Source organism: Trichoderma camerunense (assembly GCF_050948025.1).
Source record: "Trichoderma camerunense strain CBS 138272 chromosome Unknown V8C40scaffold_14, whole genome shotgun sequence".
NCBI classification, from domain to species: Eukaryota; Fungi; Ascomycota; class Sordariomycetes; order Hypocreales; family Hypocreaceae; genus Trichoderma; species Trichoderma camerunense.
The window spans coordinates 370,186-397,287 of record NW_028145356.1 but is presented as its reverse complement, the minus strand read 5'-3'; the positions used below and the strand labels follow the sequence as shown (position 1 = coordinate 397,287).

Genomic DNA, 27,102 nt, shown 5'->3' with positions numbered 1-27,102 from the left:
TACTGGACGGATGACAGCAAATCACTTTCTTATCCGTCATCAGGGAATATTTGTCAGAGGCGATATAAAGAACCACCGAAACAACGGCGCCCTGCCCGCCTCACCGACTTCGTCCTCCTTGTACCACTTTGGCTTGGGAGATGACTCTTGTTGCAGGCCATTAAGCAGATCTAGGCGGGCTCCTGGCTGTTGGCGCAACTCTAGCGAGACCACTGATCAAGCAGGCCAAACTGTCGCTCAAGGCATCGGTAGGGCGTCTATGCTTCTGGCATCTGTACCTAATCGTCGCTGGGGGCCGACACGCGGTCTTTGAGGGGAGCCATGGCAGTAACTAGTACTCTATCTCCATCTTTTGTTGTTTCCACCGCAATTACTGCGGCGCCTACTGCGTCTTCTCTGCCGCTCCAAATCATCATCGAGCCTGATATTGGGGGAACACTGGATTTTTTCCCCTTTCGCGACCTTGCCAATATCGGGAACCCGGACGATGATGCCTTCAGTTTCAAGAATCTCATCAAATCAAGCATTGATGGTGACCAGAGCATTTTGCTCTTCAGCACCGGTTGCGAGATTGACGGCGTCGAGGACTGCACCCGTGCCTGCAACCGCACTGACACCTTCTTCGGCTCTCTCGAAACATTCTACAATTGCATCGCGCTGTCTTCCATTTCCCACTGGACTCATGACACTCAGAGCTATTACATCACTCCTGAGGCGGAGCAAAATGCCAGCAGCATCATGGGCTCTGGCAGCCTCGCCGAATTCGATTATAAGCCTACTCTCGACTCGTTTATAACTTGCGCCCAGGCAGCATGTGGAAGTGACTTGTTAAGCGTATCATGCGACCCCTCGATCAAGGCACTCTCTAGAGACAAATCGAGTGCTGATCAAATATTCGAAGCAATGGATACTTTTTGCCCAGATATTCCTGCTAATATTGATCCTGACATCTTTGGGCCTGGAGTAAGACTACCATACCGCCGATTACCTTGTCAATACCCAAAACGACTTGTAGAACAAAGGTGATACTAACTAACCTTGCTCGGACAGGTGCTGATCTCTTATGTGCTTCAAGTATGCTTTTCAGGATCGCTGTATTTGGCTGTCCAGGCATTTACCATCTGGGCACGCCACACTGAGAAGAAGCGAGAGCCCTTTAGTCTCACCCGTGCCCAGTCACTAGTCTGGAGAGATACATCTACTCTATCACGAACCAGTGTGGCCATGGCCACCACCCTCGTCGAGTTTCAGGAAGCTCAGTGCTGGTTTGTATTTGCGTTGCAGATCGCCTCTATCCTTGCAATTGTCATCAACTCCCAGGAAGGCACCTTCTGGGGCGAAATTATCGTCAACGGCGCCGTTGCCTTCCACGTCAGTCTCAACGGTGTTCTCCCCATGTTCCTAGTCCAAGTGTGTCTTCACAACGAAGGAATTCGCAATTGGCATACGTTTCTGGGCTTTTGCGCCGAATATTTATTGGCAATCATTGCCGCGACGCAGAAAATTAGCTTTGCATCTACCTTTGACCTGTTCAAGCAGCAGCACAGCATTGCTGAATGCGGTGGCAACCCGAGCCCCCGGACATATTGTGCGGCCACGCATGGTGTCTCTGGACTGCACTTGACATTTTTCCCGCACCCACTTCTCTATAAGATTGTGTTTTTGGGTCTGGACAGCATTGCCTTCATTGCGCTTGTAGTTGATCAATTCAGCTGGACACTGCGAAAACATAGACGGACGAAACACTTGAGATTTGGTAGCTGGACACCTGGTCGATGGCCTGAGAACAGTTTCCGGCGCCACTGGAAGACAATTACCATATATTTCTGGAGAGGCTTGGAAATAGCCTACTTTATCATCAATATTCTATATATGGTTTCTCTCGTCACGGTCATTAGCGCAAAGAGCTTCGAGGCCAACAAATGGTCATATGGGCAGATCATTGCCATCACTTGTTGGGGTCCCGTCATTGTCAAGCTGATAGACCTCATAATATGTAAGTCCAGTCCTTGCTCATCGAAATGACCCGTCCTATTGCCGTATCTGCTTCTCTAACAAGTACATAGCCGGGCCGCCAAAGAACGGCGAACGACTCAATTCTGGACCACCGCGATTACGTATAGACAACATCATTAATCATAGACTGATATCAGAATACGACGATGAAATCACGCTTCGGCCCGACGAGCCGCTTACGCTCAGGCCTGACTTGAAGACTTCGGGAACGGCCTACTCCCGACCAGAGACGATATTTTTCGAGCCTGGTGACAGATATGTCTCAGGTGGACGAGATTGAAATGATGTTTTCTCTTTTTTTTACGATTGTATGAGTTGCTGGATAATGACTTACGCCGTCATGATGAATGTAACATCACTTTTCTCTTTTTAATTCTCAGTCTTTAATAGACCATCAGTAAATAGATTAGCTAGTATATCGTTGAGCGATGGTTAGATTGGAAAGATTTCATAATATCATAATCTATAATTGTACACAGGATTTGGTCCTTAAACATGAACCTCTCCTTTTGCTGAGACTCAGTATCTCTGACTCGATGAAACTTGACAGCCTAGTGTGGCCTAGGACGGTCGGTTGTCTCATATTTGCTCGGCACAAACTGGAAATTGACGTTTTCGCGTTCTTTCAAGAAGTAGTCGACTCTCTCATCCTTGCTGAGTCCGGCCACCGCCGTTCCATTCCTTCGCAGCCGACCTCCGATCTCAGCGCTGTGATCGGCTGCCCATCCGACGTACTGCGCGCCGCTCGACTCGGCACGATTGGTCTGCGCCATAGCCCCAACAAGACACATGAGCACCAAGATGGATGCGAATGCCCCATGCGACATGTACACAGGTTCACTTGATTTCCCTTCCTGGGCATCCCGCCATCGTTCCCAGTCTTCCCATGTGGCGTTGTTCGCGGCGGTACCTTCCTGGTGGCGCCAGTTCTTGTCGATGTCGCGCAGAGACGCGGCGCGGTCGCCATGCGACCATCCTAAGCCGTAGCTATCGTACATGCTACGCTTAGAAGTGTTGCTGAGAAGTTCGTTGGCGGCGACAATCATGCGATACCGTTCGAGGCGGGTAGCGTGAGGAAGATTTCTGATATGTAATGATGAGGATGATACGGATGCATGATGATGGTTGTGGTCATGCGTGTCTGGGTGATACAGTTTGACGAGATGATAGAAGCGTCGCTTGTCGTAGACGGCGCCCTTGGAAACGCCGAGCACTTCGTATGGCGTGGGCCGTGGCGACTTTGGCCATTCGTGGACTGTATCCTCCGGAGAGGGCTTCCAGTCGGACCATTTTTTCTCGCCGGCGTCTTGCACGGTGGCATATTGTCTTTTAAAGCGTTTACATAGAGGGGAAGAGGATGATCGGGTGCAGTGGATGAGATATTGTGAGTTGCAGAGGGGAGAGACGAGGGATGGGAGGACGGCGACGGATGGTTTGATGGCCATGATTGGCAGTATATGAGAGACAAGAAAGTAGCTATGAGGAGAGCATGTGAGAGGTCATCTCGGTTGAACCGGCTAGCCAGCAGCGGTAGATTTGGGGGCGATTGGGATAGAATTGATGCAAGATTTAGATGCAGTGTACTATGCAAGATATGGATGATGTCGTCGCAAATCGTGCTCACGAGACAGAGCTCCAAGTATGAAGTCACGCTATCCCCGCTATTGTCCGGGTGGCTGTGGGGGGCGTTTGAGCTACTACCCACCTTAGTAATCTGTCACATTGTTTCGTGAAGAGCAGAACACAACCACCTATTTGTTGGTAAAGTATTATCAGCGACATCATGTATTAGGTCCCTAGCAAGAAAATCTCTGTGAACTACAGTTAATCATCAAATTTACGTCTAAGTTATTGGAGACCATCGTTCAGAGGCATTTAGTCAAGAAAGGGAAGTGGGTATCCAATATCCTTCGTTCTAACTTACATGTAATACGAGTACATGGTGTATGGGAAACCACAATAAACTACATGCACCGATAATCCAAAAGGGACAAATTATTCTTCCCTGAGGCAGTTCGGTCTGAATCAAGGACTTATTCGAATTTGAAATTGTCGCCAAAAACTGCAGGTTCCAGCATCATCCTAGCTAGGTCCAGCCGTTACGGGTAGAGGCATCGCCGGACCCCTCTTGTTCTTGCTACAAATCAGAGGCCAAGGTGTCCGTGGTGAGAAACAGCATCCATTTCTGACATGCATTAGGCACCTACTACTATTTTCTTGCCAGTATGGAGGGCATTTTGTTTATCACCAGCTTGCAATTATAGCTTCTCTGGCATTCTTATCATTTCTTGAGTATCTGAGCTCATACTACTCTCTTTCTACAATATCAAGACCATTTACTTTTCATATTCCCCGCACTCTTTTTATATATCCATCTAGAGATTAAGTCAGTCTAGGTCTACGAGTATTATGTATGTGGATGAGTTTGGCAATCTCGTGGTAAGCACAGTGATTCAGTCCGCGGGTCAGTCCGCGGGCCGATCCCTGCAAGAGTCGGCCTGTGCTCTTACTTGTAAGACCACCCTGCAGCAACTCCTTTTACTCGATCTGTCACATCCTGCGGCCGTTTGAGCACCGATTGCACCACTAGCATCACGATCGCACTATGTTGTTGGTTCTTGTATTATAAATCCATCGCTCTCTGGTCCCGATCGTTTGGGTCCTTGGCTCAACTGTGCCCAAATTGGAATTCGCCAACTCTAATTACATGTATACAATGTGGGCTCCTCATTTGAAACCGCATTACCGGGAGGGGGTTGTAAACTCCATGGGTCAGATTTAGCACACCAATATGGGGTACTGTCATCTCTGCTTCCCTCCGGATTTAATAGAACAGATGGTGGGTTTTGAGCCTCCCCTCCTTTGGAGCACAGCCTATGCAGTGCAGGCAGTATGACACCACAAAAAACTCAGGACAACTCCGACCAGCCCACTTACTATGTTCTTTCTCGTCCTTGTGTGTAACGTGCAACCTAATAACTCGGGATCCGGCAACCTCTTGATAAGACCTCATTTGGTTCACCGATGACGGAGACGGCACCCAGTGGGATGGCTTTCCCCCTTGTGAATATCGCCTCATGGTTGGTAGACTATAGCCTGCCTATAGTATAAAGGAGCATCCTCTATATTGAAGCATAGGTATGGCATGGGTGACACGATAAGCCAGGAGATGTCATCCCAAAGCCGGGGTCGCGACCGCTTTCAGGGCCAGCCCCCGAGGGAATATTTGAGCCATGCTGTATGCCGGTCCGGGGTACCAGTATGTCAGCGAAGCCTATAGAAGTTAAGGGAGGGGTCCGAACCTATTGCTGGCCTTTATCTGCCTTTGTCTGTCTTGGCAAAGGCCATCCTCGTGTTCCTCGCTACAGCATGATCTCTCTCAAAATACCATTTCTCCAAACCCCTCGGCGTTTAGGCTTGTTTAAAATCCCCTGATCAACCTTTCCAATCAAGTCATTTTCCCTATCACTAGGCTCTGTTCTATTTGCTTGACTACTTGGTGAACAAACATAATGCGTGTTGCAATTATCGGTGGCGGTCCCTCGGGTATCGTACAACTCAAAGTACTAACCGAGGCACATCGACGCTTTTCCATACCACATCTTGAGCTCAGGCTTTTTGAGTCACATAATAGGCTTGGAGGCATCTTCTCACATCATTGTTACGAAGATGCAGAGCTCGTCTCGTCTAAATATCTTACAGCCTTTTCTGACTTCCGCCCCCGTCGTGATGATCCGGATTTCTTCAGCTCTGACCGCTATCTCGAGTATCTTGATGAATATGCTACGCATTTTGAGCTGTGGCCGTACATCAACTTAAACACATGGGTCAAGTCAATTCGAAGAGGAGACTCTAGTGAGCATGTCGTCATGTATCGGACAGCATCGGGCGAAGAAATCGAGTGGGAGTGCGACGCTATTGCGATATGTTCCGGCGTGCATGCCATCCCCAATGTACCAAATCTACCAGGCATTGAACATGTCCCTGTCGTCATGCATTCTGCTGATTTCAAGTCTCGAAAGCAATTTGGCAAAGGTAAGACTGTCATGGTTATAGGCAGCGGCGAAACTGGCGCAGACATCTGTCACTTGGCAGTGACAGGAGACACGGATAGGGTCATCCTATGCCATCGCGATGGTTGGCTCGGCGCGCCCAAGGCATGTCTCAGTCATCTCATGTTCATGCAATGGCACCACTTCCACAGAGTTACTTACACAATGTGTGTAGAGAGTTCCTGGACAGAAATTTCTGCCCTGGCTGTTTGGCTCCGAGCCGTACGATTATCCGCAGCTTCCTCTCGACGTATCTCAAGTCACATTATTTGACTCTATGTATGTCCACCCTATTGTGAGAGACAGCATGATCGTTTGGAACTTTTATCATTTTGTGGGAATATCTGCCGGAGGTTGGCTCTGCGGCGACTCCATATACGGAATTGACCAATTTGTTGGTCAAATTTATAGTGAGCGTTTTCATGCATCACGAGGTATGAGCAACGCTCTATTCAGGCATAAGAAGTAATATTGAATGCTACTAACTCAATGAAACGTTCGATATAGTTTTCTTCAACAAAGCTTGGCAGCGTATCAGCAACCATGTTTCCGCACCTTGGCGGCCAACCAAGTGGCCCCTTGCCAGTCGCATCCGTCGTTTCTTCTTTAATACTGATATCCCTCCGGTCTCACGTATAATAGAGGTTGCACCAAGCCCTTCGCATATCTCTGAGGACGGCGTGGCTCACTTTCCTCTCAACGGTCGCCCGGAAGCTGAGCGTATCAATGAAACTATTGTGAAGCCAGATGTTGTCATATTCGCCACCGGCTATCTTCCAGCATTTCCTTACCTCAACACTCCAGAAAACGCTGGACGGAAGCCTTATCCTGTGGCATTTGACGCAGATGTGAGGCAAATTTGGAACTCAGATGACCCAACTGTCGGCTTCATTGGCTTTGTCCGTCCAGGCTTTGGTGCTATCCCACCTCTCGCTGAGATGCAAGCAATGCTCTTTACAATGAATCTGGTCAATCAAATCCCTAGACCGCTAAACCCGGAGGATGAGTGGCATTACCGCATTATCCACACCCCTGATGCACGTGTCAGTTACGGCGTTGAGCATGACAGTTACGCATATCAGCTAGCCAAGGATATTGATGGAGCGCCAACATTCTCAGAAGTGCTCAAAATGGCGTTCAAAACCAAGAATGGCTGGAGACTGCCGTATATATGGGCCGCGGGAGCGAGCTTCAATACAAAATTCCGAATGAGGGGCCCATGGAAGTGGGAGGAAGCTGGCGAGGTCATGACTGGCGAGTTGTGGGAGACTATTTCGCGCCGTGAAGGTCTATTTGGTAAGCATATTCATCTCTTTCTTCACAATGCCAACCCTGGAGCTCTTCGACCCTGTAGCATCTTACTTACATGATGTGTAATTCAAGGCAACGTTCCCCTTTCCGTTATCCCAATGATTTATCTTGGTAGCATCAATCTCTTCTACCTTTTTTATGCAGGCTTTTGGGGTGCTTTGGCCAAATTACATCTAGCACGCCCAATAACAATACAGAATGAGCCAAAGCGAATTATGCAAGAGATGGAGCGGGCATGCAACTCAAAGAAGGGTACATGTAGTAAGTTACAGGCTGAGCGTCATCAGAGCGCCAGGTCTGAAGTCTTGTAACTTTCACCATTCTCTACCTCTACTATTTGTTAGCTTGATACTCTTTTTTAGTTGCTGCGATGATACCACATGTTTATTCAAACTTCATGACCTTTCTTTGGCGGTGATTTACAATAATGGCGAGCCTTGCCCTCTGCAGTGTTGACTTCGAAATAAGTCGAGGGCTCTCAGTACAGCGGCCTTTGCTTACCTCATAGTGTGTAATAGTCGCCATGGGAAATCATACGGCGAGATGGCCGAGTTGGTTATGGCGTCAGGTTAAGGCTACCTTAACAGCAATTCCTGGTGGAGCAATCCGCGTGGGTTCGAGTCCCACTCTCGTCAGATTTCTCTTTTTGCACTTTGAACCTCAGAATGAGGCGAAACGGAGAATAAATCTCCAAGGGCTTTTTTCCCTTCTTCTTTTGGAGGGTCAGTGTGGACAAATTGAATCATGAAATTCGTTGATCCACCTTTTATTCCAGCATCTAATAATCACCAAACGCGTGCATCTACTAGCTCAGAGGTTTTGATACTTATAAATAGATAAGTGAACAACTAGGATCAGTATAACGCGATATGCAATTCTAGGTAGCAATAAATTTTCGGTACTGGATGGCTGCTCCCAAAAAGATTAGCGACTACAGAGGATCAGACATGCCATCATCCGTAGGAATAATTGAGGCTGCTGATGAAGGATCCTTGGCAGCGGCTGTACTAAGAAGAAGGGGTCATTTTGCCAGCTGGGGCTGAGGCTGGTGACGATCCATGCTGCACCATATTGTAGGGTGAGTAACCATGGTGCTGCTTCTGTTTAGTTTACTGTCAGCTGAGATGGAATTAATATCGATTTGTTGTGGTGTTGACTTGGCTTTCATCGTGTCTATCTGGCATCAACTGTCAAAGTTGATAATATGGAAGCCCTGGATATTCCGGTGCTCTACTCAGGAGCAAGGATGTACGGGACCTGTTGATTGCACAGGCCATCTCCCCGCTAATCTTTCAGGGGAGCAGCCCCCACGATGCCTATGGAGGTCGTTTTGATCGTCTGCCCGAACCGCACAAGACGCCAAAATCACCAACTGCCGGTCTTGTCTTGAATTCCTCTTTCCAATAGTCAGGCAGTTATTGCCGCTCATGCGCCGAGCTTAAAACAAAAGCACGAGACTCGGTTCCTTTTTTGGCCAAATCACGCTTGCGGCTGTCAGTTGCTAATAGTGCATGCTTTGACTGAGACACTGCGAGATGCACCACATCTAGCTCATGTGCCGTTTAGTACTACTTTTTAGGAGTCTCAAGTTAACGCCTCTGCAACTAACAAATTGTATACTCTGCTCTTTGTTCCTTATATCGACAACAAAACATTGATCTTTTGATTCCTCAAAGTCCATCCTCTCTGATCATTTTAGTTTGGTGGCGTCGGCTTCCCCTGTCTGCCTATGACTCCCCCCTGCCAAAAGCCAAGAGTTAGCATCAATGCCGAGATGCTAAGTTTCGCATCTGCAGGTCTGCTGACGCTCCTCCACACCACAGGCAATGCAGCTGATCCCGCTCAGCCTTGCTAACGCCCTGCTTGCTGTGGTTTTTTCTCCTACCGGCGTCACCAAGGACTTTAGCCAGACGATGCGTCAGAAATGCGGTCTGACTTGCTCTCTCGCCCGCTGAGACGTGTCCACTGCTCTGTGGTAGCAACGTAGCCGAACATGTGATGGCTGTCGTATTCTCGTGGAATTTTTTTCCCCGGGTGCCTGCAGCTGCAGCTACTGCTTAGCCTTTGCGAGGTGTCAGGGATGAGTCGAGCAGAAAAACTATATGTTTACCAGCATGTCGTTTAGCTCACCACCATCGTCTAGAGCTGCAGCATCTGCAGCTTGTTTCAGCCCTGCTTTGTTGGTAGGCTTTTGTTCTTTGATCCTTTGAAACCTTGATGCCCGTACTCTAGTCTAGGTAGCGGCTGTATTATTGGCTCGCTCCACGTGCTATATTATGCCGCCAGTTTCCCCTTCTCCCACTTTGGCCATGAAGCCTCCCAAGCGCTCAAATGGTGCCTCATCAAAGTCCTTCATCATGAGCTCTGTCACCGAATTCTACCGCTCACAAATCGGCGGCGAGTCTGTCATCAACTACGCCTACACCGACTTCCCCTGGCGGCTCCTCGCCAAAGACGTCTACTACTTCTTTGCCTACTGTTGGGCTTTGCCCTGGGTCTTGTTTCCTATCCGCACCTATGGCTCAGACGAGCTTGATGAGCTGTATCCATCCTGGATGAACATGTACTGTCTCGCGGTCCATATCTTCTTATTTATCTTTCAGCTCATATATCTTGTCACTCTGCCATTGGTCGTCATTTTCCCCGCATGGATGGGAATCGCTGGTATTGTGGCCTTTCATTTTTTAAACAGATTCGTTTGCATGCTGCTGAATGGCACGGATATCATCTTTCACTCTGACGAAAAATACGCGAAGTCACGACCAGAGCATGAAAGCGAGCAGTGGGTATTTTTGAACGGCGTCTCCGTCGGGTAAGTGTGCCATCATAATACTGCTGATTTTTGCGTCATTGGTTCGCTTTCTAATATAAGTAAATAATGCAGCGAACATTGGATGAAAATGAATCTTAATCGCCTAGCTCTTACATTTGGACGCCCAATTCTCGGCATCCACAATCGAACTTCTGGTGTTATTTTCGACGTAATCGAGTGTCTTATACAGCGCAACTTCTCATACGCAACTACCGATATTCGTGTCTGCTATAGGCACCTTAAGGATATTCTCTATGACCCGAAAAAGTCAAAGGTCGTCTTCATCATGCACTCTCAGGGAGCCATAGAAGGCGGCATGGTTCTGGATTGGCTACTTCAGGAGATGCCCCAAGATCTGCTGGCAAAGCTCGAAGTATATACCTTTGGTAGTGCCGCCAACCATTTCAATAATCCGCACCGCCACGTTATTTCGCAAGATTTGACCCGGTCAAGACCCCTTGAAGCGATGCAGACACTCGTCTCCGAGGCCGCCTACGAGACTCCAGTCACCACTCCGCTCGAGACCAAGAAGGATCCTATGATCACTGCTTCCATGCTACGAAGATCGTCTTCTTTGGCTTCTTACCACACCGCATCTGCTGCCAAGGATAGAGCTATTGGCCATATCGAGCATTATACTCACAACACCGACTTTGTCGCCATATGGGGCATTCTCCATTTTGCCACGAACAAAATGGCCTGCTTGCAGTTGCCTCGGTTCCTTGGCCGTCTCTTCAACCGGTCTAACGGCCACGGCGGACATCTTCTCGTCCAGCACTACCTGGACGGCATGTTCCCTCTGAAGCGCGACCCGGAAACCGGTGAGTTTACAGGAGCCGATGAAGAAAACGAGTTTATGGAAGAGGTCATCAAGTTTGGTGTCGAGGGTACCGCCATGGAAAATGCACGAGAGGCCTTTGAGATTAGTTATGGGGGTACAGGAGGGTTCGGAACAGGCGAGATAACGACCCCCATCGAGGTTTACGACCAGTTTTCTTCGCGCAAGAGACATAAAAAGGACGTCAAAGTCAAAGAACTTAGCAGGCTTTGGATGTACAGAAACGGATTGAGCCCGCCTGAAACATCGCAAATCTTCCCGGCCGAGTTGGTGGGTATAGCGAGGAACTTTTCGATCTGAAAGGGTTCATCGGTGGTGTATGGGACGTATCAAGGATTTCTCACCGCGGAAGTGACTTTACGTCGTGAGCATGTATGAGCATGATTTAAGCATCATCTGGCAAGTTAATCTTATCTTGCCTTTTTTCCTTATTGCATTTTCTTTCATATAGAATGAGCTAGATAACTGAGGGCATATGTGTGGGTTAGGGGTCTTTCCCCCTTCTCATGAAATTACGAGTGCTTTTGATACCAAATGCAAGTCATTATACCAACTTTGCGTCAATATGAATAAGTACATGAATCCACAGACAAATCACGAAAGCAAAAAAGAAGTAAAAAGGACAAAAAGAAAAGATATGACGAGAGTGGGACTCGAACCCACGCGGATTGCTCCACCAGGAATTGCTGTTAAGGTAGCCTTAACCTGACGCCATAACCAACTCGGCCATCTCGCCAATCACATCGGTTGAAACTCGGGGCGCGTAGTACACAATATCAAGGTGCAGCTCAGAGCTTCTGATCATACAGAACTGTTGTCATGGATGTCTACCCTAGGATACAACGGTGAAGGCTGATAAAAAGTCATAGTGTGCGAGAAAACGGGCTAATTCCGTGAATGACTGTATATAATATTGTACACTTAATGTGATTTCTCAAGCAGATGGGCAACAGGTATGGCCAAGGTGAAACCGTCTTGTCCTGACCGTATCGCGGGTAGCCGTTGAATGGATGTTAGTGCGAGGGGCTAACGATAGCATGAAGACATTATGCTACGTCAAGTGCAGTGATACCAAGACAGCCAACATGTTAGCAGATAATGGGCTTTGGGTCAAGGTTGTTCAAGTACCCGGTACGTGTCCGTGAATATGTTCACGCTTATTCTCGCTGTCAAAGTACCCTCAGCCTCGTTGACCAAATTCACGATTGGGGAGCAAATCAAGGCTGCAGCAGGCAAGCAGGCAGGACGTGGCGAAATGTGGCGACCTTGGGAGTGGTCTAAAGCGCCGCCAGCGAATCCAATCGCCCGCCTACCCCTCCATCCCATCTGCCATATGGCGGATGCAGCACCAGCGCAGGTCGGAATTCCATCATTGCGAGTCTCTGCCTAGCGGAAGCTTGTTTGCGATGACGCACTGAGTCTCGAATGCAAGACCTGGACCCCTAGTTTAAAGTATTTTTGCCCTGTTTAGTTCTTGAAACCACCAAAAACCACTCAATCTCTCTCTTTCTCTATCTCTCCTCTTCCTTCAAGCGTTGCGCCCCGTCGGTGTGCCGCTATTAATACCTGCAGGATTTGCTGGCCTCCTCACTTATACTAGACCCTTTTCCGTCCTGACGACCGTTGCTACGAGGCTTTGTTTTTTTCTTGTCTCTCTAACCCCACCCATTTTCCAACTACCGTCAACACTTTCTTCGCCTTCTTTCTTTTCCTCCTCCGTCATTGCGACATCGCAGCCGCAGAAAGCAGCAACGACGACTACAGGAGAGCAAAGGCTCATCCATCTGCCAGTATGTTCGTCCTTAGAAACGGTATGTGAAGACATGAATGCAGCATGCAGCCGGCGCGATTCCGCCGATGCGCTGCCCTATCTATATAAGCCCCGCGATTTCCCTCTTTCTTTGATTCACGCCTTTTCTTCCTGGCTTGCCTCCACCTCTTGTTTTACTACACACGTAACGTCGCTCCCACTAACATTCATACCCTCCTAGTTGGCAAGCTGATCTTCGGCTCAACTACACAAGAATCCCTCATTGAGCTCCCTCAAGGCCAGCTCTACCTCGTCCGGCCCCTCTCACCCAAGGGCTACTCAGAGCTCATCTTCAAGGACTCCGCCATCCGTATCCGTCGAACCAACCAAGACTTCCAGTACCAACTCGTTGTGCAGCGTGTATTTGAGGAAGGAGAAGCCGAACTGCTCGCCGACGAGGAAGGTGAAGACGCAGAGATCGACGCTCTCGTAGGCGAACGCGACGAAAAGACATTTCTGCTCGACGAGGCTCTACACTTTCGCATCGAGATCAGAGAGGGCGGCGACGAAACTGTTCTCGCCTGGAAAGATTTGAGCGGAGACAACGGCGATCTCTACGAATTTGTGTGCGACAGCGTTGTCACACCTGCAGAGGTGAAGCGTTTTCTCCAGACGGCGCAGGAGTGCCAATACGAGCGAAAGTACCGCAAGCCGCACACGACAGCCTCGGACGAGGATCTTGAACAATTCGATTTCCCCGAGGAGCAACCCATCCCTCCCGCCAGCCCCATCCATAGCCCGACTCTCACTAGGTCCATCGACTCTATCGACGACATGTTCGCTAAGAGGACTGTCAAGCGGGAACCCGCGGCAGAGGAGCCCCTAGAGGAGCCCCTAGAGGAGCCCCAAGAAGTTGAAATCGAGGCTCCTCAGAAGGCATCGGGACCAAATGCTGCCCCGAAGCCTCTTGAGATCTATGCTGCTGTATCTGGCGAATTGCATCTCTACGACCCACAAGCAGGGCACTTTTCCCAGGTTGAAGATTCCGTTATTGCTGCGGTGTCTGAAGTGGGAAAATGGGAATATTGGCTGCAGCTTGATGCTGCAGGAAAATCTATTCTCGGCACCTTTGTTACTCCCGAAATCAACCCTGTATTCGATTTTGAGCATCTATCCTTCATTTTCAACCACTGGTCGGAAGATGGAACTGGAAGGTCTTGGCTGCTCCGATTTAAAGATCAGCCAACCCTGGAGAAGTTCCAGGAAGGCGTGATGCAAGCCATTTGGGAGAAGCTTAATGAAACCAAATGGAAGAAGATTCAGGAGAAGGAGCGTGAATATGTCTTAGATGCATTCAACGACCTCGCCATGGAGGATGCCCCGACAGAGGAAGAAGAAGAGGAGGAGGTCGAGGAAGAACCTGAGGAATATGAAGAAGATGAAGATGAGGATGCGCAACAAGAGTCGTCTGATGGAGAAGTCAACTCCCAGCTTGCCGTGGGCTACAAACACGACCGCTCCTTTGTTGTTCGCGGCTCTAAGATTGGAGTCTTTACCCACACTCCGGATAATCACCTCAAGTTTTCCACCAATATTTCCAAGGTGACCACTCCTGGAGGTAAACTGATGAACCCCAAGAAGGTCATGCTTCACAAGGAGGATAGAGATATGATCATGCAAAACGATGTGGACCCGAACAAGCTCTATCGCATGGACATTGAGTATGGCAAGGTCGTCGATGAGTGGAATGTCCATGATGACATACCTGTCACAACATTTGCTCCGGAGAACAAGTTTGCGCAGATGACCGGAGAACAGACGTTCCTGGGTATCTCTCACAATGCCCTTTTCCGAGTCGACCCTCGCCAAGCAGACAACAAGATTGTCGAATCAGAACTGAAGCAGTATGTATCGAAGAACGATTTCTCTTCTATTGCTACTACCGGGAAGGGTTACATCGCTGTGGCAAGCAACAAGGGTGATATTCGCCTGTTTGACCGTCTCGGAATCCGAGCCAAGACGCAGCTTCCTGCCCTTGGTGATCCTATTACTGGCATGGACGTTTCGGCTGACGGCAGATGGATCTTGGGAACTACCAAGAACTACATCCTCCTCGTCGACGCCCAACAGCATGGTGGAAAGAATGAGGGAAAGCTTGGTTTCGAAAAGGCATTCGCCGCCGACTCGAAGCCCCGCCCTCGTCGTCTAGCTCTTTCACCGGAGCACGTTGCTCAGTTTTACCATGAAACTGGCCAGCCTGTGTCTTTCACACCTGCCAAATTCAACACTGGTGAGGGTGCAGAGGAGACGAGTATCATTACCGCCTCTGGACCGTATATCATCGAGTGGAACCTCAAGCGGGTTATTCGTGGCCAGAAGACGCCATACAAGATTAAGCGATATGAAGAGAAGGTTATGGCTGACGATTTCAAATTTGGTTCCGACAAGAATGTCATTGTTGCTCTGCCCAACGAAGTCAACATGGTTGCCAAACAAAGCCTGAAGATGCCTACCCGAGAAAGCATCATCGGTGACGTCCGACTGCTTGGTAGTGGACGGAGGTCTTCGGGGCGAATTGGCAACGCTAAGAGCGGCCAGTATAAGCTCGGAAGAGATGACATTGTGGAGTCAGCTTATTAGAGCGTTGGCGTATATACCAAGTCTTTGATCATATTCAAAGTATATGAGGTATATGAGGTGGAACATGGAAAGAATAGGAGGTAGAAAAGGAAAGGGACAAGATGAGATGATATGATGATGATGGGATACCACAAGTTGCTTTACATAACGCGGTTAGGATGGGAGAAGGGAGTTTCCTGGGCTCATGATGCTTTTCACGTTTATTATATTCCCAGTTAGATACCTGTGTGTCTGCGTAGTGCATTTTTGAACGACGAGTAATGCCAATGACGTTTACCCCCAATTTTGTCAATATTGGCTGCGGATGCACATGTGATGATGCCAGGAATACTAGATAGCCTCAATACAAACAAGTCTCTTCACAAGATATAGGAAAACACTGGAAGAAGAGGAAATTAATCATTGTTCAAGAATAACTCATACATACACATTTTTATTCGCTAACCCAGCGTAAACAAAGAAAAAAGAACCAAACATCCCTCGGGCTACCATAACACAATAATTAGAAGAAGAAGGCACCCCCCGCAGACGAAATATAGCAATACCAGCTATTAACCAATTCAGACGATTCTGGCTACTCGGAAGGGGGCTGCTCGGTGCCTGTTACCAGATCCTTGGCATCCTGGGCCACCTGCTTCACCTGTTGACCAAGACCAACGACGGCGCCGGCAACATTTCGTAGCGTCTTTGTCTGCGCATTTTCCGAACTGAGGCGAGTCATCTCCGCCACGAAGCTGGCTCCCCACCAGGCACTCGTGTACTTGAACACGTAGCGCTCGAGCTTACGGTAATTGGCCTCCCGCTGCTCGGGGCTCATCGTAACGGCGTCGTGAATAGCATTGGCGAGTTCTTCAGTGTTCCAGGGGTTGACGATGAGGCTTCCATTAAGAGATTGAGCGGCACCCGTAAACTCACTGAGAATCATGACGCCGTGGTTTTCGCGCTGAGTGGCGATATATTCGTATGACACAAGGTTCATGCCGTCACGCGTAGATGAGACCAAGCACACATCTGAGACTGCATATAGAGCTGTGAGCTCTTCAAAGGAGACAGACTGGTGGAGGAAGTGGATGGGCATGAACTCGATGGTGCCAAACTTGCCATTGATACGGCCGACAAGTTCATTGACAACGGCCCGGAGGTTCTGGTATTCCTCCACATCTTGCCGGGACGGAACGGCGACCTGGACGAGAACGATTTTGCCGATCCACTCGGGGTGCTCTGTCAAGAAGACCTCGAGAGCGTGCAGCTTCTGGGGCACACCCTTGATATAATCAAGACGATCGACACCAACGATCAGTTTTACGCCCTCAAACTTGCGGCTGAGGGTGGCAATACGCTCTTGGACCTTGGGTCTCTGGAGGCCTTCGACAAACTTCTCCGGGTCGATACCAATAGGGAAAGCACCAACGGTAACAAAGCGGCCGTTCCAATCAACACCGTTAGGGGTGGTAGGGGTATCAAGAATTCGGGAGCAGCTGCTGAGGAAATGGCGAGCGTAGTCGTATGTGTGGAAGCCAATGAGATCGCAGTCAAGGAGACCGGTGAGAAGTGCCTCTCGAACGGGTAGAATGCGATAAATCTCGCTGCTGGGGAAAGGAGTGTGCAGGAAGAAGCCAATCTTGACATCCTTCTTGGTGTCACCGATTTCCTCTCGCAGCATTTGAGGCAGGAGCATCAAGTGGTAGTCGTGGACCCAGATAAGATCGCCGTCTTGTACATCCTTGATAACGGTCCTCGCGAAGAGGCGGTTGACTTCCTGGTACGCAGCCCATGCGGACTCGTCAAAAGTAATTTCGCCGGGGTGGTAGTGGAAGAGTGGCCACAGGATCGAGTCTAGGCAGAGAAGAAGATATATATGTCAACATCGCTATGAACGCTTAGGATAAGGAATTGAGCGGAACCCACTGGCAAAGCCATTGTAATGTCTGTCTGCTAATTCATCGTCGATGAAAACGGGGTGAGCGCCGTATTCGTCCTTGAGGCGCTTCTTCATGCCTTCGACTTCGTTCTCGGGGACTTCGAGGCCCGGCCATCCATACCACTGGAAACTGGTCGTTTTGCTGAGGCCGCTGAGGCCAGTGACCAGTCCACCGGAGGACATGGAAAAGCTGTAGCTTCCATCGTCGGAGCGCTTGATGGTGATGGGAAGACGATTTGAGAGGAGAAGGAGACGGCCCGGGTTCACACCCTCTCCGCCTGATCCAACAGCAGCAGGCATGGTGTTGATTTATCTGCCGAAGTTCTTAATCGTAGCTCGTCGGTCGAGATCCAGCTGCTTGATCAGCTGGGTGAAAGGATTCGAAGTGAAGCTATTCGGTACGACGACAGTGGCTGCGACTAAGCGATTGGCTAGGTCAGGCGTGGCAACTGATCGATGGTTCGGGATGACGTTAATTTGAGTCGTAGCTCGAGACTGAGCTCAGGTAAAAAAAGCTTCGGGAGGCGCACGGCCAGGCGGCCTTTTGGAAAGTAGTCGCTATCGCGTGAAGGCACTCGCAACCATCCGGCGCTTGGCAGGGCAGACGAGTGAATTTGCCACGATCCTACGCTTGGGAGCAGAAGACGGAGGGGAATCTAGTTGTGCGTATGGCTGTGTTAAAGCTTATGTCGCATCAATCCATTCTTATATAAAGCTTCGAGGAGGGGCAGCGCGGCACAGGCTTTGCCTTTAGCAGGGAGGGGGAGGGGCAGCTTTGGGGCCCTTGTTAGCGGCCATTGCCCGTATTAGCACAGCTAGAGGCCTAAAAGCAGGTTGCATTACAGCTACCTGACGCAGTCACACATACCAAGCACAGCGAGATTGGTGTTGTTTGCAACCGTGATGAGGGATATTCTTTTCTTTTGTCTACTTAGGGATCAATGCTGGTACTATGACAAAGTCCTGCAAGGACCGGAGAGAAGCTTGTGCTCGTCAGCTGGAACATGGCCATCTTTGCGCATGTGAGAGTTCGGAGCAAACAGTCCGTTTTGCCATGTTGGGGCTCAGCGATCATCGATCCACGATCGAGGCGGGAAAAATAAGGTAATATTAAGACAGACGATAGCCACCTAGGTATTATGCAACGTCGACTTAACTCTGATGCTGACGCTATACTGTACAAGATTGAAGTAATTGATAATACTACAGCATCTATTGACGTCAACTTACGGGGCTGGCAGAACAGCCCGGAAAATTCTACCGTAGCCCAGGTAACGTGTAAGATGGGGTGCGCCAAATTCAGTTCCTGAGGGCGCTGGCCAATGACTGAGAGCAGCATGGCCATGCATGACATTGGCTTGCGCAAATACTTTGACGGGGTTATTCAACCGGGCCGAAGAAGATTGATCTTGGGTGGCATCCAAGTAGTGCCGATGTGAGAGAGGGCGAGATAAAGGCTTCGCTTGAATTTCAAATCCGTGTTTGCATGGTATTGTTCTGATTCCTTTGCCTCTTTAGATGGCTTACTTGGATGCTGCTATGTGGTACAAAACCAGCCACATGATGCTCTCTGCCGGATAATTGCGTGAGACATTTACTGCTCCCTCTTTCTGCCTGAGAATAGGCAGGCAGACAGAATGCTGCCGTATGTGCTGTCAGCTATACTCAGGCTATTGCGAAATGAAGGCTAGAGGCTCAAGGGGATGGGTATCGCGATGCAAGCTTGCAAGGTAAGAGGAAGCAGCTGAGACTCTATACTGCTTTAGCTATCTGTAGGTACTGGGTACCTTGAAACTTGGGTTTGGTATGGATGTTCGCCACATAATAGCATTGACGTACGGAGTAACAAGTACTCATACCCAGAGGTGTCCACTCTTCTATGCGCTTGCAAAACTTTAGACGCATGGGCGGACGCGCGACCCGTTCAACTTTTGTTATCGATAAGCGTCTTCCCTGTAGCAAGGACCTTTTTTTCCTCTTTTGATGCCAATCGCGGCGACGACGAGCTTCATCACTCTCGCGCCTTGGGGGAGCCGCGCATCGCCATGGAATCGTCGCAAGATTTCAACTCTCTCCAGGAGGAGATCCAAAAGTCTCTCATCTCGACCATCAAGTCGGCCAATCGCATCGCATCGCACGACCTGAGCTTCCAGCGCACCGTCAATCCAGATGTTGCCGAAGAGCTCGACGATAAGACATCGCGCATTCTCGACCTCTCGACGCGGCTTCTGAACTCGGCGGCTCGAGCGTGTGGCCTGAAGCCGCCAAAGTTGGAAGACCCTGAAGATGTGGACATGAATTGGCGCAAGGTGGTGGATGTGGTGGACTCTGTTCTGGAGAAGGCGGATCGGGCCATCGATGAGTATACGGGACTGGTCAAACAAAGAGAGAATGGAGATTCAGATTCCGTGAGTCCGCTCCAACTAGACCTTGTGGAATATAGCACTAACATTTCATCGCTCAACAAGAACTCAAAGCCAAAGCAAACCAAGTCGACTAGTAAAGTCATCCGCAACGCCAACGTGAAGAAGCCACAGCTGGACTTTGAAATCAAACCGAATAACTTTCCGGATGGGCCATGGAAGCCCCTGTTGACGGAGAAACCGCATGCAGAGGTATCTCTAGATGACAGTCTTGTCACCTTTGTCGGGGACAATGGAACCCCTCAGTATGTTTGCATCAACGTCCTTTAGCGCATATCGCTCTCCTCACTAACGACCCTCTCTTTTACTCTAGGTTTAAACACCCATATGAACCAGAAATATCGAGTATGCAGTACCCCGATCGAGTATTCCAGATCCTGGACCCGATACCGCCTCAACCAGTCGAGTCCACCGCAGCCACGTGGGTAGATACGTACGAGGGTGTTGTCGAGATGCTCCAGGAGCTGAAGGAAGCCACGGAAATTGCCGTTGATTTAGAGCATCACGATTTTAGGACATACGTTGGGCTCGTCTCCTTGTTACAGATAAGCACTAGGGAAAAGGACTGGATTGTTGATACGTTGAAGCCTTGGCGGCATAAGCTTCAAGTTCTCAACGAGGTCTTCGCTGATCCTACCATCGTCAAAGTAAGAATTCTCTCTACTGTTTATTCTAGTTGTCACTAATCATCTCTATTAGGTCTTTCACGGTGCATATATGGACATGGTTTGGCTCCAGCGAGATCTTGGGCTCTACGTTAATGGCCTCTTCGACACATTCTTCGCAAGCGATGCTTTACATTATTCCAGCAAGAGCTTGGCATTTCTCCTCTCCAAGTTTGTGAATTTCGAGGCCGACAAGCGATATCAGTTGGCTGATTGGAGGATGCGGTATGTTACAAAAATTCAACTCCTATGTTATGATATCACTTATTAACGCCTGCCAGGCCACTTCCTGAAGAGATGATGTATTACGCTCGCTCAGATACCCACTACCTTCTCTACATCTATGATAGAATTCGAAACGATCTGGTCCAGTTATCGGATCGAAGCAGCCCTGAGAAAGATCTTATCAGCATTGTTCTGAAAAAATCGCGAGAGCTCTCGCTTTCACGCCATGAGAATCTTGAATTCAATCCAGAGACTGGCGAAGGATCTAGGGGCTGGTTTAACTTCGTCTTGAAGAATTCGCATCTCGGCTACAAGAGCGATCAGTTCGCTGTTTTCAGGACTCTTTGGAAATGGAGAGATGTGACTGCGCGCACAGAAGACGAGAATCCCAACTTCGTACTTGGCACCAACAGTCTAACCGAGATTGCACGGGCCAACCCTCCGGATGCCAAGGCCCTTCACAGTCTACTACCGCTTACTGCTCCCCTGGCCCGATCCAAGGTGAATGAGATTTGGAGTCAGATACAAGAGGAAAAGGCAAAGGGAGGGCCAACTCTTCTGCAGTTTTTCATTGCCCGAGATCCGTCATCACAGCAAAGGAGCGGAATTCCCAGGGTAACAAAGACCCAAAGCCAAACCGCAAAATTAGAAGGAGCTGCCACGGCCACAAAGCTGCAACGCTCGCAGTTATTTGGAAATGTTGCTGTTAGCTCAAGATGGGATGAAACAAAAGGAGCAGCTGCTGTACAAGAAGACTACTTCCCTTTCCCTTGGCAACGGTTTGTTGAGGACGCTACAGACTTCGTTGTTGGAGCCCAGCCTGTCCAAGAAACCCCAGCGGCAACAGAAGGGCCAACAAAACCAGCAGCCACCGTTCCCTCTGCCGAAGACGAGAAGGACGAAGAGTTCACTCTGCGCAGAGGAAGGAAGAGAAAATCCGACGCCATTGAAATTGATGAGACGTCATCTAGTGAAGGCGAGGAGATCCAGGACAATGTTATGGATGACAACGCCGTCATTGAGATAGAGGATGAAGACGTACCCCCTGGAGCAGCCAAGAGGGCGAAGAAATTAGAGAAGAAGAGGAAGAGAGACGAAGCCAAGATGGCCGAGGAGCGGCAACGCTTGGAACTTCGTACTAAGCGACAAGGAGAAAAGCTTGCCCGTAAAGAGCAGCGGAAGAATCAGCAACAGCCAGCGGGCTCGTACCAAGCTGTTCCTTTCGACTACAGCAAAGCAGCATCAGTTCTTCATGCCAAGAGGGATGAAACCAAGGAGTCGGTTCAACAAGACAAGAAGAAGCTGTTTGACCCATATGCCAAGACGGGCGATGATGAGATTAAACCGGCAAGACGGATGCCGCCGGTTAGGGGCGAGAAAAGTGCTACATTCAAGAAGTGAAACAGAAATTCAGGTCAGATCTGGTTACATGCATAGATTAGTAGTAGTAGCTATCAATTGGGAATACAGGCAGAAAACGGCGTTGTATATAGGTAACTAAATAGGGAGTGAACTATCGCAGAGCTTCCCTTTTTAAGATAATATGATTTCTTGCGTATTTGCAGAGTAAAATATGGCCTTGGATGAATGCCTGTGAACGTGGCATGGAGCTGTTGCAAAGCACGTATAAAAGTTACGCCTATAGAGCTCTGACAACACATATGGCTGTTAAGCATAAACTCCTCGTGCAAATTCTATAAGCTATATACTTTCTTACGTGCTGGCAGGCGAATATCAGGTAAATGGAAGGATTTCCAGGCACCAGGGTTATTCATCTATCAGTAACCTGGCAAATACTGCAGGGAATCACACATTGCGCAGCACATCTGCATCACAACTTTGCCCGATCAAGGCTCGTGGCCTGATTGATCGTCTGACAGCAACCCTCCCTCTCCGTCTCTTCCATATTACTTACCGCACGCGACTTCTTGCCTATGCTGTAAAACCATTAGCCTCAGCAGGCATGCAAGTCCTGGTTGGTGGCTGCGGCAACCTCCAGCCATGGCTTAAACTCAATGTTACCAACAGCAACCCTTTCATCGCACTGCACTGCAACATTTGCTGCAGCACTCGCTGCCCAGCAATTTCCCATGGCCAAGGAAATCTTGTATCCTTGTTTCGAATCATTCGATACGGCTCAATTGACGGAGAATTTTTTCCAAATGCATGGCTGATGTAACCTTCTTGCATTTTCATCAGGAGAGGTCATGTGACTCGTGAGGGGAATCGTGAGGGGAAGGCATCTCGACTGCACGTCTTTCGTTTCCTTTCTGCTGATTTGTTCATTTACCACGCATCTCCCTTTCATATGACTGGAGAGGACATGTTGAATGCTGCGATCTCAATTGTTTGAGCAGCGCCACGATGGGGAAGAACTTTGGTTCTTTAGACCGGGATGGCATGGTAGGTGATGCACGGATACCGTGACGCGTGAATGCCTGTGGGTTTTCCTTCGAGTCGTCTGTAAAAGTCGCAGCTTGCTAACATTCGGTAAGAGTTTCTTCCCTCCGGAAGTGAATACGGTTTCCAGAGGGAATATCGTTCGAGAAATCGAACACCAAGTCGGTTGCTCTCCAGAATGTCAACACGAATGCATGAAATGTTTCAGTCCACTTGGCCCAAAATGACACCATCACATTCGAGATGATGAGAATGCAGACGCAAAAAGATATGGCTTCAATGGCAAGAGAGCCTCCGGATCCCTGATGTCCTCGATTCGAGCAATCTGCGGCAAAGGCGACTATTGATGTCAACCCAGTCAACTTTCTGGCACCTTGACTATGCATGCGAGTTCATCAAAGCAAACTTCGCACCAGTCCATGGCGATTTATCGAATCAGTCCATCCATTTGTTCGGGAGAAACGTGAGATCGAAGGCGCCGCATATATCATTCCTGAGAGGATGTCGGTCCTGCTATCGCACATGGCGGATTACTCAAAAGACCTCCATTCTTGGTCGGCAACGCACGCCTTTTCAGAACCTGTTACAGTCAATACATCATGCCTCAAAGAGTCAGATATACTCTTCATATCAAAACGTCTGTGGATAACTGCTGGTCAACTGGGAGTCAGCTGGTATATATGATGTCCTGCTCTACGCCTGATCCCGATCCACTATGGGGCACAAGACTCGTTCTTCTCCTTATCTCGCTTAGATCCACCAAATCACCAAAGGCCATTATTCCCCAGTCCACTCATGATACAATCACGTCAGCTTTCAGTGAAGCACAAGACCAGGACAAACCCCTCCCCCACTACCAGAGGCTTCTGCACTTTAACACCGTGTGGAGAAATTCGCCTCTTCAGTTTGTGGACACCTTGGTTGATATATCACGCACATCATAGCCCTCAGGCCTCACCAAGTCGGTGAAAGCTGAAAAATACAGCGCTGGTGTGAGCTTACTGCCTGTATAAGCATAGTTATTATACACGGTAGGAGCTCTGACTACAGATCTTCAGTCTCAATGAAGCTACGTCTAAATACGTGAGGACAATGAAATGGGAAAAGTCCCGATACCCATACATCAGTAACAAGTGTTACCATTTTGTCGATATTACCGCACTGGTCCACGTCAAAGTTTGAACATGTCAAAGCTCTTCATTTACTGAAGAGCAGAAATAAATTGAGGCTTTTTTTTATTTTACAATCGACTCCATGGAGGAGCATGATGGGCTTTACCCAAGATCTATGAGACAGAGGACACCATTTTCATCGATGGCCACCTTCCCCAACCTCTAACACCGTCTATGATGCATCGTCTTCCTCGTTTTATGTGCACGTTGGCACCCCAATTGCATTTGACAAACCATCAAACTCCAAGTGGCGGACGGTCCAACGTCGTCCCCTTATATTAATTGCTCCATCCACTGGCCGGAGCTTTTCCAATCTCTCGAGAGGCAATTTAGGTCTATGGGCGATCGGTTAGAAATTGACTCAAACTCATATATCTCGGTAATTCTCGGCAAAAACTTACGAACTTGGCCATCAGGGCAATCATGAGGTCGAAAAGAGCGATAGCCTCAACGAAAGCGAAACCCAGAATGGCGTAGGAGAAGAGCTGGCCACGGAGAGCGGGGTTGCGGGCAACACCGTTGATGAGGGCAGCGAAAACGACACCGATACCAACACCAGCACCGGTCAGACCGATGGCAGAAGAACCCATACCCAAGTTCTTGGAGACCTCAACCATGGCCTGGGCGATCTCGGAAGAGTAGGCGCGGCGCTGAGCCTGGAAGGCGTTGCGGCCAGCAGCCTGGATGGTCTGGCGCTTCATGGCCTGCATGGGGCTGCCTTTACACGAATTGATGTCAGCAATTGATTCTGTCAATTGAACTATGCTACGAGACTCTCTGGAGGATCAAATTGCTTCAACCCGAGGTCCATTGCTGAGGGAAAAAAAGTTTTCTCTTGACTCACCAGTGGTGATGGTGCGCTTGGCAGCGGCGAGAGGAGCACGCATGGCAGGGCGAGCAGCCTTGGTGGCCATCTGGGAGGCCAGGCGGGAGGCGAAGACACGGGAGGCCATTGTGATGGTTTGAGGAGGGATTGGAAGGTTGGACTGGAAGGGTTGGATGGAGTGAGGTAAAGGTCAAGTCTGGAGGAAGAAGGAGAGAGAAAAAGAGAACTGGAGCTGGATGGAGGAATGGCAAGAAAAGAGGACCCACCTCGAGGATTGGCCTAGGGGCATGAGGGAGGTCAGCCGGGGCCAAGTTGGACAAACGAGTGAAATTCCCACCGCCGGAGCCACTGGATGGATGACTGAGGCCGAAGGACCATTTGGGTTGGAAAAGTCGTGGTGCAAATCTTAGGACCGGTCAAGACATGCCGCCAATGCTTCTCTCGTCCAATCGGGGGAAGCCGGGTACGGATTCACAGCATCTGCAAACAGCCTGAGGCAAGCTCTTCGTTTGCTGTTTTGCAAGTTTTACGGCCTGAGGCGTACGTCTTCCTCGACAGATGGTTTGCTACTGTGGGAGCCGAAACCTTGGAGTTGCCGGCATTCCAATGAAGAGCAAAGGGTGCTTGTCAGTGGCCATTGACATTGCTACCAAAAAAGCCATTGGCTTCCTTCAATGTCTATTGGCAGCACGGCAAAGAGTCTTTGGTGCGAACCTTAATCCAACCAAACGCATGTCAACCACTACCACCACCAACTTTCTACGACGCAACAACTCCCCCTCTTCTACATGATGCTGCGAGTGAAGTCATCCGGGGTTGGTGGTTGACCAGTGCCATGGATTATGGGCTGGCAGCAAGGCCACGAAAAATTTTCTGCTTTGTTGTTGTCTGAGGCACAAAGAAAAGATCGACTAGGCAAATTCTGATACTCCTATATGGATCAACTTATCAGATAGAGAATTTTTGCCGCGTTCAGATAGCATGAGGTTCTACGACTGGATGAGGCTTGTTGGCGCAAGCCCCCACGCCCCACTTGGCGTCATGGTTAGGAGCCGTGCAAAAAGATACGAATGCCGCCCTGTGCCTGTACAGCTCAGAACAACCCAGATAATTGGGTGCCTGACACGTGGGTGGACCTGCAAGGGTTTTCCGACTTTGATTGCATCTCTGCCTGGCTTCTTGCGGTCACGAATTATGGGAGGGGTGTGTGAAGGAGGAAAATGAAGAGTGAAGTACATCAGCTGAATGTATCCCCAAGGGAGCTTACAGAGCGACGGGCAGTGTTCCGAGATCACAACTATACTTTGAGGCCGAGTACAAGACGTGTGTTTTCGGAACCAGTTGATGCCATTGAGATAAGGATGGGGACAGGAGTCACAGCTGCTCGAGTGCTCGAGACTCAAGCTGTCGTCAGACCTGGGCTGGGGCCCCTGATGACTCTTCCATTGCTTGCAAGAAGCAAAGTTTGCGTAGCGGTATAAAAGGGAAGCCGTATTCCTGCCGCATCTCCCCGACCTTTTCTTTGAAAGTTTTGGTGAAATGCCCAACTGCCTTTTGCTGCAGGCACAATGATGTGCGCCGAACCCCCCTCCCAGCAAATGCAGTGGCAGGGTCACCTTGCTCGGCTTCACAACAAAACCTCCTACCGACCGCTGCTACATGCGACGACTAATACCGAGCTCCGTCCGCCCTTCCGCCCGTCATATCTCCTGGTTCTCGACCAAATGTCCGGCACAGGCATCGATGCACGATGATGAGACGATACTGGATCATAGATGACAACAACTCAACATATCTACAGGCCGAAAGCAACGGATGAAAACATCGGTACCGGCTATAAGGCGACAAGCGGTATTCCGCAACATGCTCTGGAACGCTGACTGCCGAACCTTGCCGCACCTTGCCGCACCTTCGCCGCTGCTACGGTGCAGTATGACGTGCCCTGGGAAGCTGAGGTCTCAATCAATCTCGCTGTACCCTTTCCAGCGTCGCGGTGTGTCCAATGAGAACAAGATGCCCGACACCCTCTTCAGCGCTATTGCCGCCGCTAT

General features: G+C 49.4%; 8 protein-coding genes and 2 non-coding genes across 10 annotated transcripts; 6 read left to right on the top strand and 4 right to left on the bottom strand.

The window, feature by feature from the left end:
- Positions 1 to 36: 36 nt before the first annotated feature.
- V8C40DRAFT_58295 (uncharacterized protein) lies at positions 37 to 2,432 on the top strand. Its single transcript, XM_083223158.1, has 3 exons — positions 37 to 963; positions 1,051 to 1,996; positions 2,067 to 2,432. The coding sequence occupies exons 1-3, from the start codon at positions 322 to 324 to the stop codon at positions 2,294 to 2,296; spliced, it is 1,818 nt and encodes a 605-aa protein (XP_083070826.1). The 5' UTR covers positions 37 to 321; the 3' UTR covers positions 2,297 to 2,432.
- On the bottom strand, positions 2,367 to 3,617 carry V8C40DRAFT_250930 (uncharacterized protein). Its single transcript, XM_083217080.1, has one exon. The coding sequence runs from the start codon at positions 3,459 to 3,461 to the stop codon at positions 2,568 to 2,570; it is 894 nt and encodes a 297-aa protein (XP_083070825.1). The 5' UTR covers positions 3,462 to 3,617; the 3' UTR covers positions 2,367 to 2,567.
- A 1,911-nt stretch (positions 3,618 to 5,528) lies between these two features.
- Positions 5,529 to 7,690, top strand: V8C40DRAFT_281000 (dimethylaniline monooxygenase; the record flags this gene model as incomplete). Its single annotated transcript, XM_083221508.1, has 4 exons — positions 5,529 to 6,177; positions 6,248 to 6,502; positions 6,576 to 7,364; positions 7,452 to 7,690. 4 exons carry the CDS (start codon positions 5,529 to 5,531, stop codon positions 7,688 to 7,690), a joined length of 1,932 nt encoding a protein of 643 aa, XP_083070824.1.
- A 226-nt stretch (positions 7,691 to 7,916) lies between these two features.
- Positions 7,917 to 8,014, top strand: V8C40DRAFT_t155. The gene has a single exon. It is a non-coding gene; the product is annotated as a tRNA-Leu (tRNA).
- A 1,256-nt stretch (positions 8,015 to 9,270) lies between these two features.
- On the top strand, positions 9,271 to 11,577 carry V8C40DRAFT_250928 (uncharacterized protein). The gene is made up of 2 exons (XM_083217079.1): positions 9,271 to 10,191; positions 10,264 to 11,577. The coding sequence occupies exons 1-2, from the start codon at positions 9,656 to 9,658 to the stop codon at positions 11,327 to 11,329; spliced, it is 1,602 nt and encodes a 533-aa protein (XP_083070823.1). The 5' UTR covers positions 9,271 to 9,655; the 3' UTR covers positions 11,330 to 11,577.
- A 90-nt stretch (positions 11,578 to 11,667) lies between these two features.
- V8C40DRAFT_t151 lies at positions 11,668 to 11,765 on the bottom strand. Its single transcript has one exon. It is a non-coding gene; the product is annotated as a tRNA-Leu (tRNA).
- Positions 11,766 to 12,513: 748 nt separating this feature from the next.
- On the top strand, positions 12,514 to 15,784 carry V8C40DRAFT_250926 (VID27 cytoplasmic protein-domain-containing protein). The gene is made up of 2 exons (XM_083217078.1): positions 12,514 to 12,840; positions 13,021 to 15,784. The coding sequence occupies exons 1-2, from the start codon at positions 12,822 to 12,824 to the stop codon at positions 15,417 to 15,419; spliced, it is 2,418 nt and encodes an 805-aa protein (XP_083070822.1). The 5' UTR covers positions 12,514 to 12,821; the 3' UTR covers positions 15,420 to 15,784.
- V8C40DRAFT_58258 (alpha,alpha-trehalose-phosphate synthase (UDP-forming) TPS1) lies at positions 15,654 to 18,069 on the bottom strand. The gene is made up of 2 exons (XM_083223157.1): positions 17,328 to 18,069; positions 15,654 to 17,255 (listed from the first exon to the last, which is right to left on the bottom strand). The coding sequence occupies exons 1-2, from the start codon at positions 17,638 to 17,640 to the stop codon at positions 15,994 to 15,996; spliced, it is 1,575 nt and encodes a 524-aa protein (XP_083070821.1). The 5' UTR covers positions 17,641 to 18,069; the 3' UTR covers positions 15,654 to 15,993.
- Positions 18,070 to 19,321: 1,252 nt separating this feature from the next.
- On the top strand, positions 19,322 to 22,173 carry V8C40DRAFT_250922 (exosome nuclease subunit RRP6). Its single transcript, XM_083217077.1, has 5 exons — positions 19,322 to 19,748; positions 19,809 to 20,008; positions 20,077 to 20,410; positions 20,463 to 20,653; positions 20,710 to 22,173. Exons 1-5 carry the CDS (start codon positions 19,386 to 19,388, stop codon positions 22,052 to 22,054), a joined length of 2,433 nt encoding a protein of 810 aa, XP_083070820.1. The 5' UTR covers positions 19,322 to 19,385; the 3' UTR covers positions 22,055 to 22,173.
- A 2,057-nt stretch (positions 22,174 to 24,230) lies between these two features.
- On the bottom strand, positions 24,231 to 25,369 carry V8C40DRAFT_250915 (ATP synthase subunit C family protein). The gene is made up of 3 exons (XM_083217076.1): positions 25,070 to 25,369; positions 24,627 to 24,943; positions 24,231 to 24,560 (listed from the first exon to the last, which is right to left on the bottom strand). Exons 1-3 carry the CDS (start codon positions 25,176 to 25,178, stop codon positions 24,555 to 24,557), a joined length of 432 nt encoding a protein of 143 aa, XP_083070819.1. The 5' UTR covers positions 25,179 to 25,369; the 3' UTR covers positions 24,231 to 24,554.
- Between the last annotated feature and the right edge of the window lie 1,733 nt (positions 25,370 to 27,102).

Bases quoted from the DNA above. Each gene is read 5' to 3' on its own strand.
- V8C40DRAFT_250922 (XM_083217077.1), top strand. From the start codon at position 19,386: ATGGAATCGTCGCAAGATTTCAACTCTCTCCAGGAGGAGATCCAAAAG. The intron at 20,411-20,462 runs GTAAGAATTCTC...CATCTCTATTAG, and splicing joins CTGATCCTACCATCGTCAAA to GTCTTTCACGGTGCATATAT. The intron at 20,654-20,709 runs GTATGTTACAAA...AACGCCTGCCAG, and splicing joins TTGGCTGATTGGAGGATGCG to GCCACTTCCTGAAGAGATGA.
- V8C40DRAFT_58258 (XM_083223157.1), bottom strand. From the start codon at position 17,640: ATGCCTGCTGCTGTTGGATCAGGCGGAGAGGGTGTGAACCCGGGCCGT. The intron at 17,256-17,327 runs GTGGGTTCCGCT...TTCTCTGCCTAG, and splicing joins ACATTACAATGGCTTTGCCA to ACTCGATCCTGTGGCCACTC.
- V8C40DRAFT_250915 (XM_083217076.1), bottom strand. From the start codon at position 25,178: ATGGCCTCCCGTGTCTTCGCCTCCCGCCTGGCCTCCCAGATGGCCACC. The intron at 24,944-25,069 runs GTGAGTCAAGAG...ATTCGTGTAAAG, and splicing joins CAAGCGCACCATCACCACTG to GCAGCCCCATGCAGGCCATG.
- V8C40DRAFT_250928 (XM_083217079.1), top strand. From the start codon at position 9,656: ATGCCGCCAGTTTCCCCTTCTCCCACTTTGGCCATGAAGCCTCCCAAG. The intron at 10,192-10,263 runs GTAAGTGTGCCA...TAAATAATGCAG, and splicing joins TTGAACGGCGTCTCCGTCGG to CGAACATTGGATGAAAATGA.
- V8C40DRAFT_58295 (XM_083223158.1), top strand. From the start codon at position 322: ATGGCAGTAACTAGTACTCTATCTCCATCTTTTGTTGTTTCCACCGCA. The intron at 964-1,050 runs GTAAGACTACCA...TTGCTCGGACAG, and splicing joins CTGACATCTTTGGGCCTGGA to GTGCTGATCTCTTATGTGCT. The intron at 1,997-2,066 runs GTAAGTCCAGTC...ACAAGTACATAG, and splicing joins GCTGATAGACCTCATAATAT to CCGGGCCGCCAAAGAACGGC.
- V8C40DRAFT_250930 (XM_083217080.1), bottom strand. From the start codon at position 3,461: ATGGCCATCAAACCATCCGTCGCCGTCCTCCCATCCCTCGTCTCTCCC.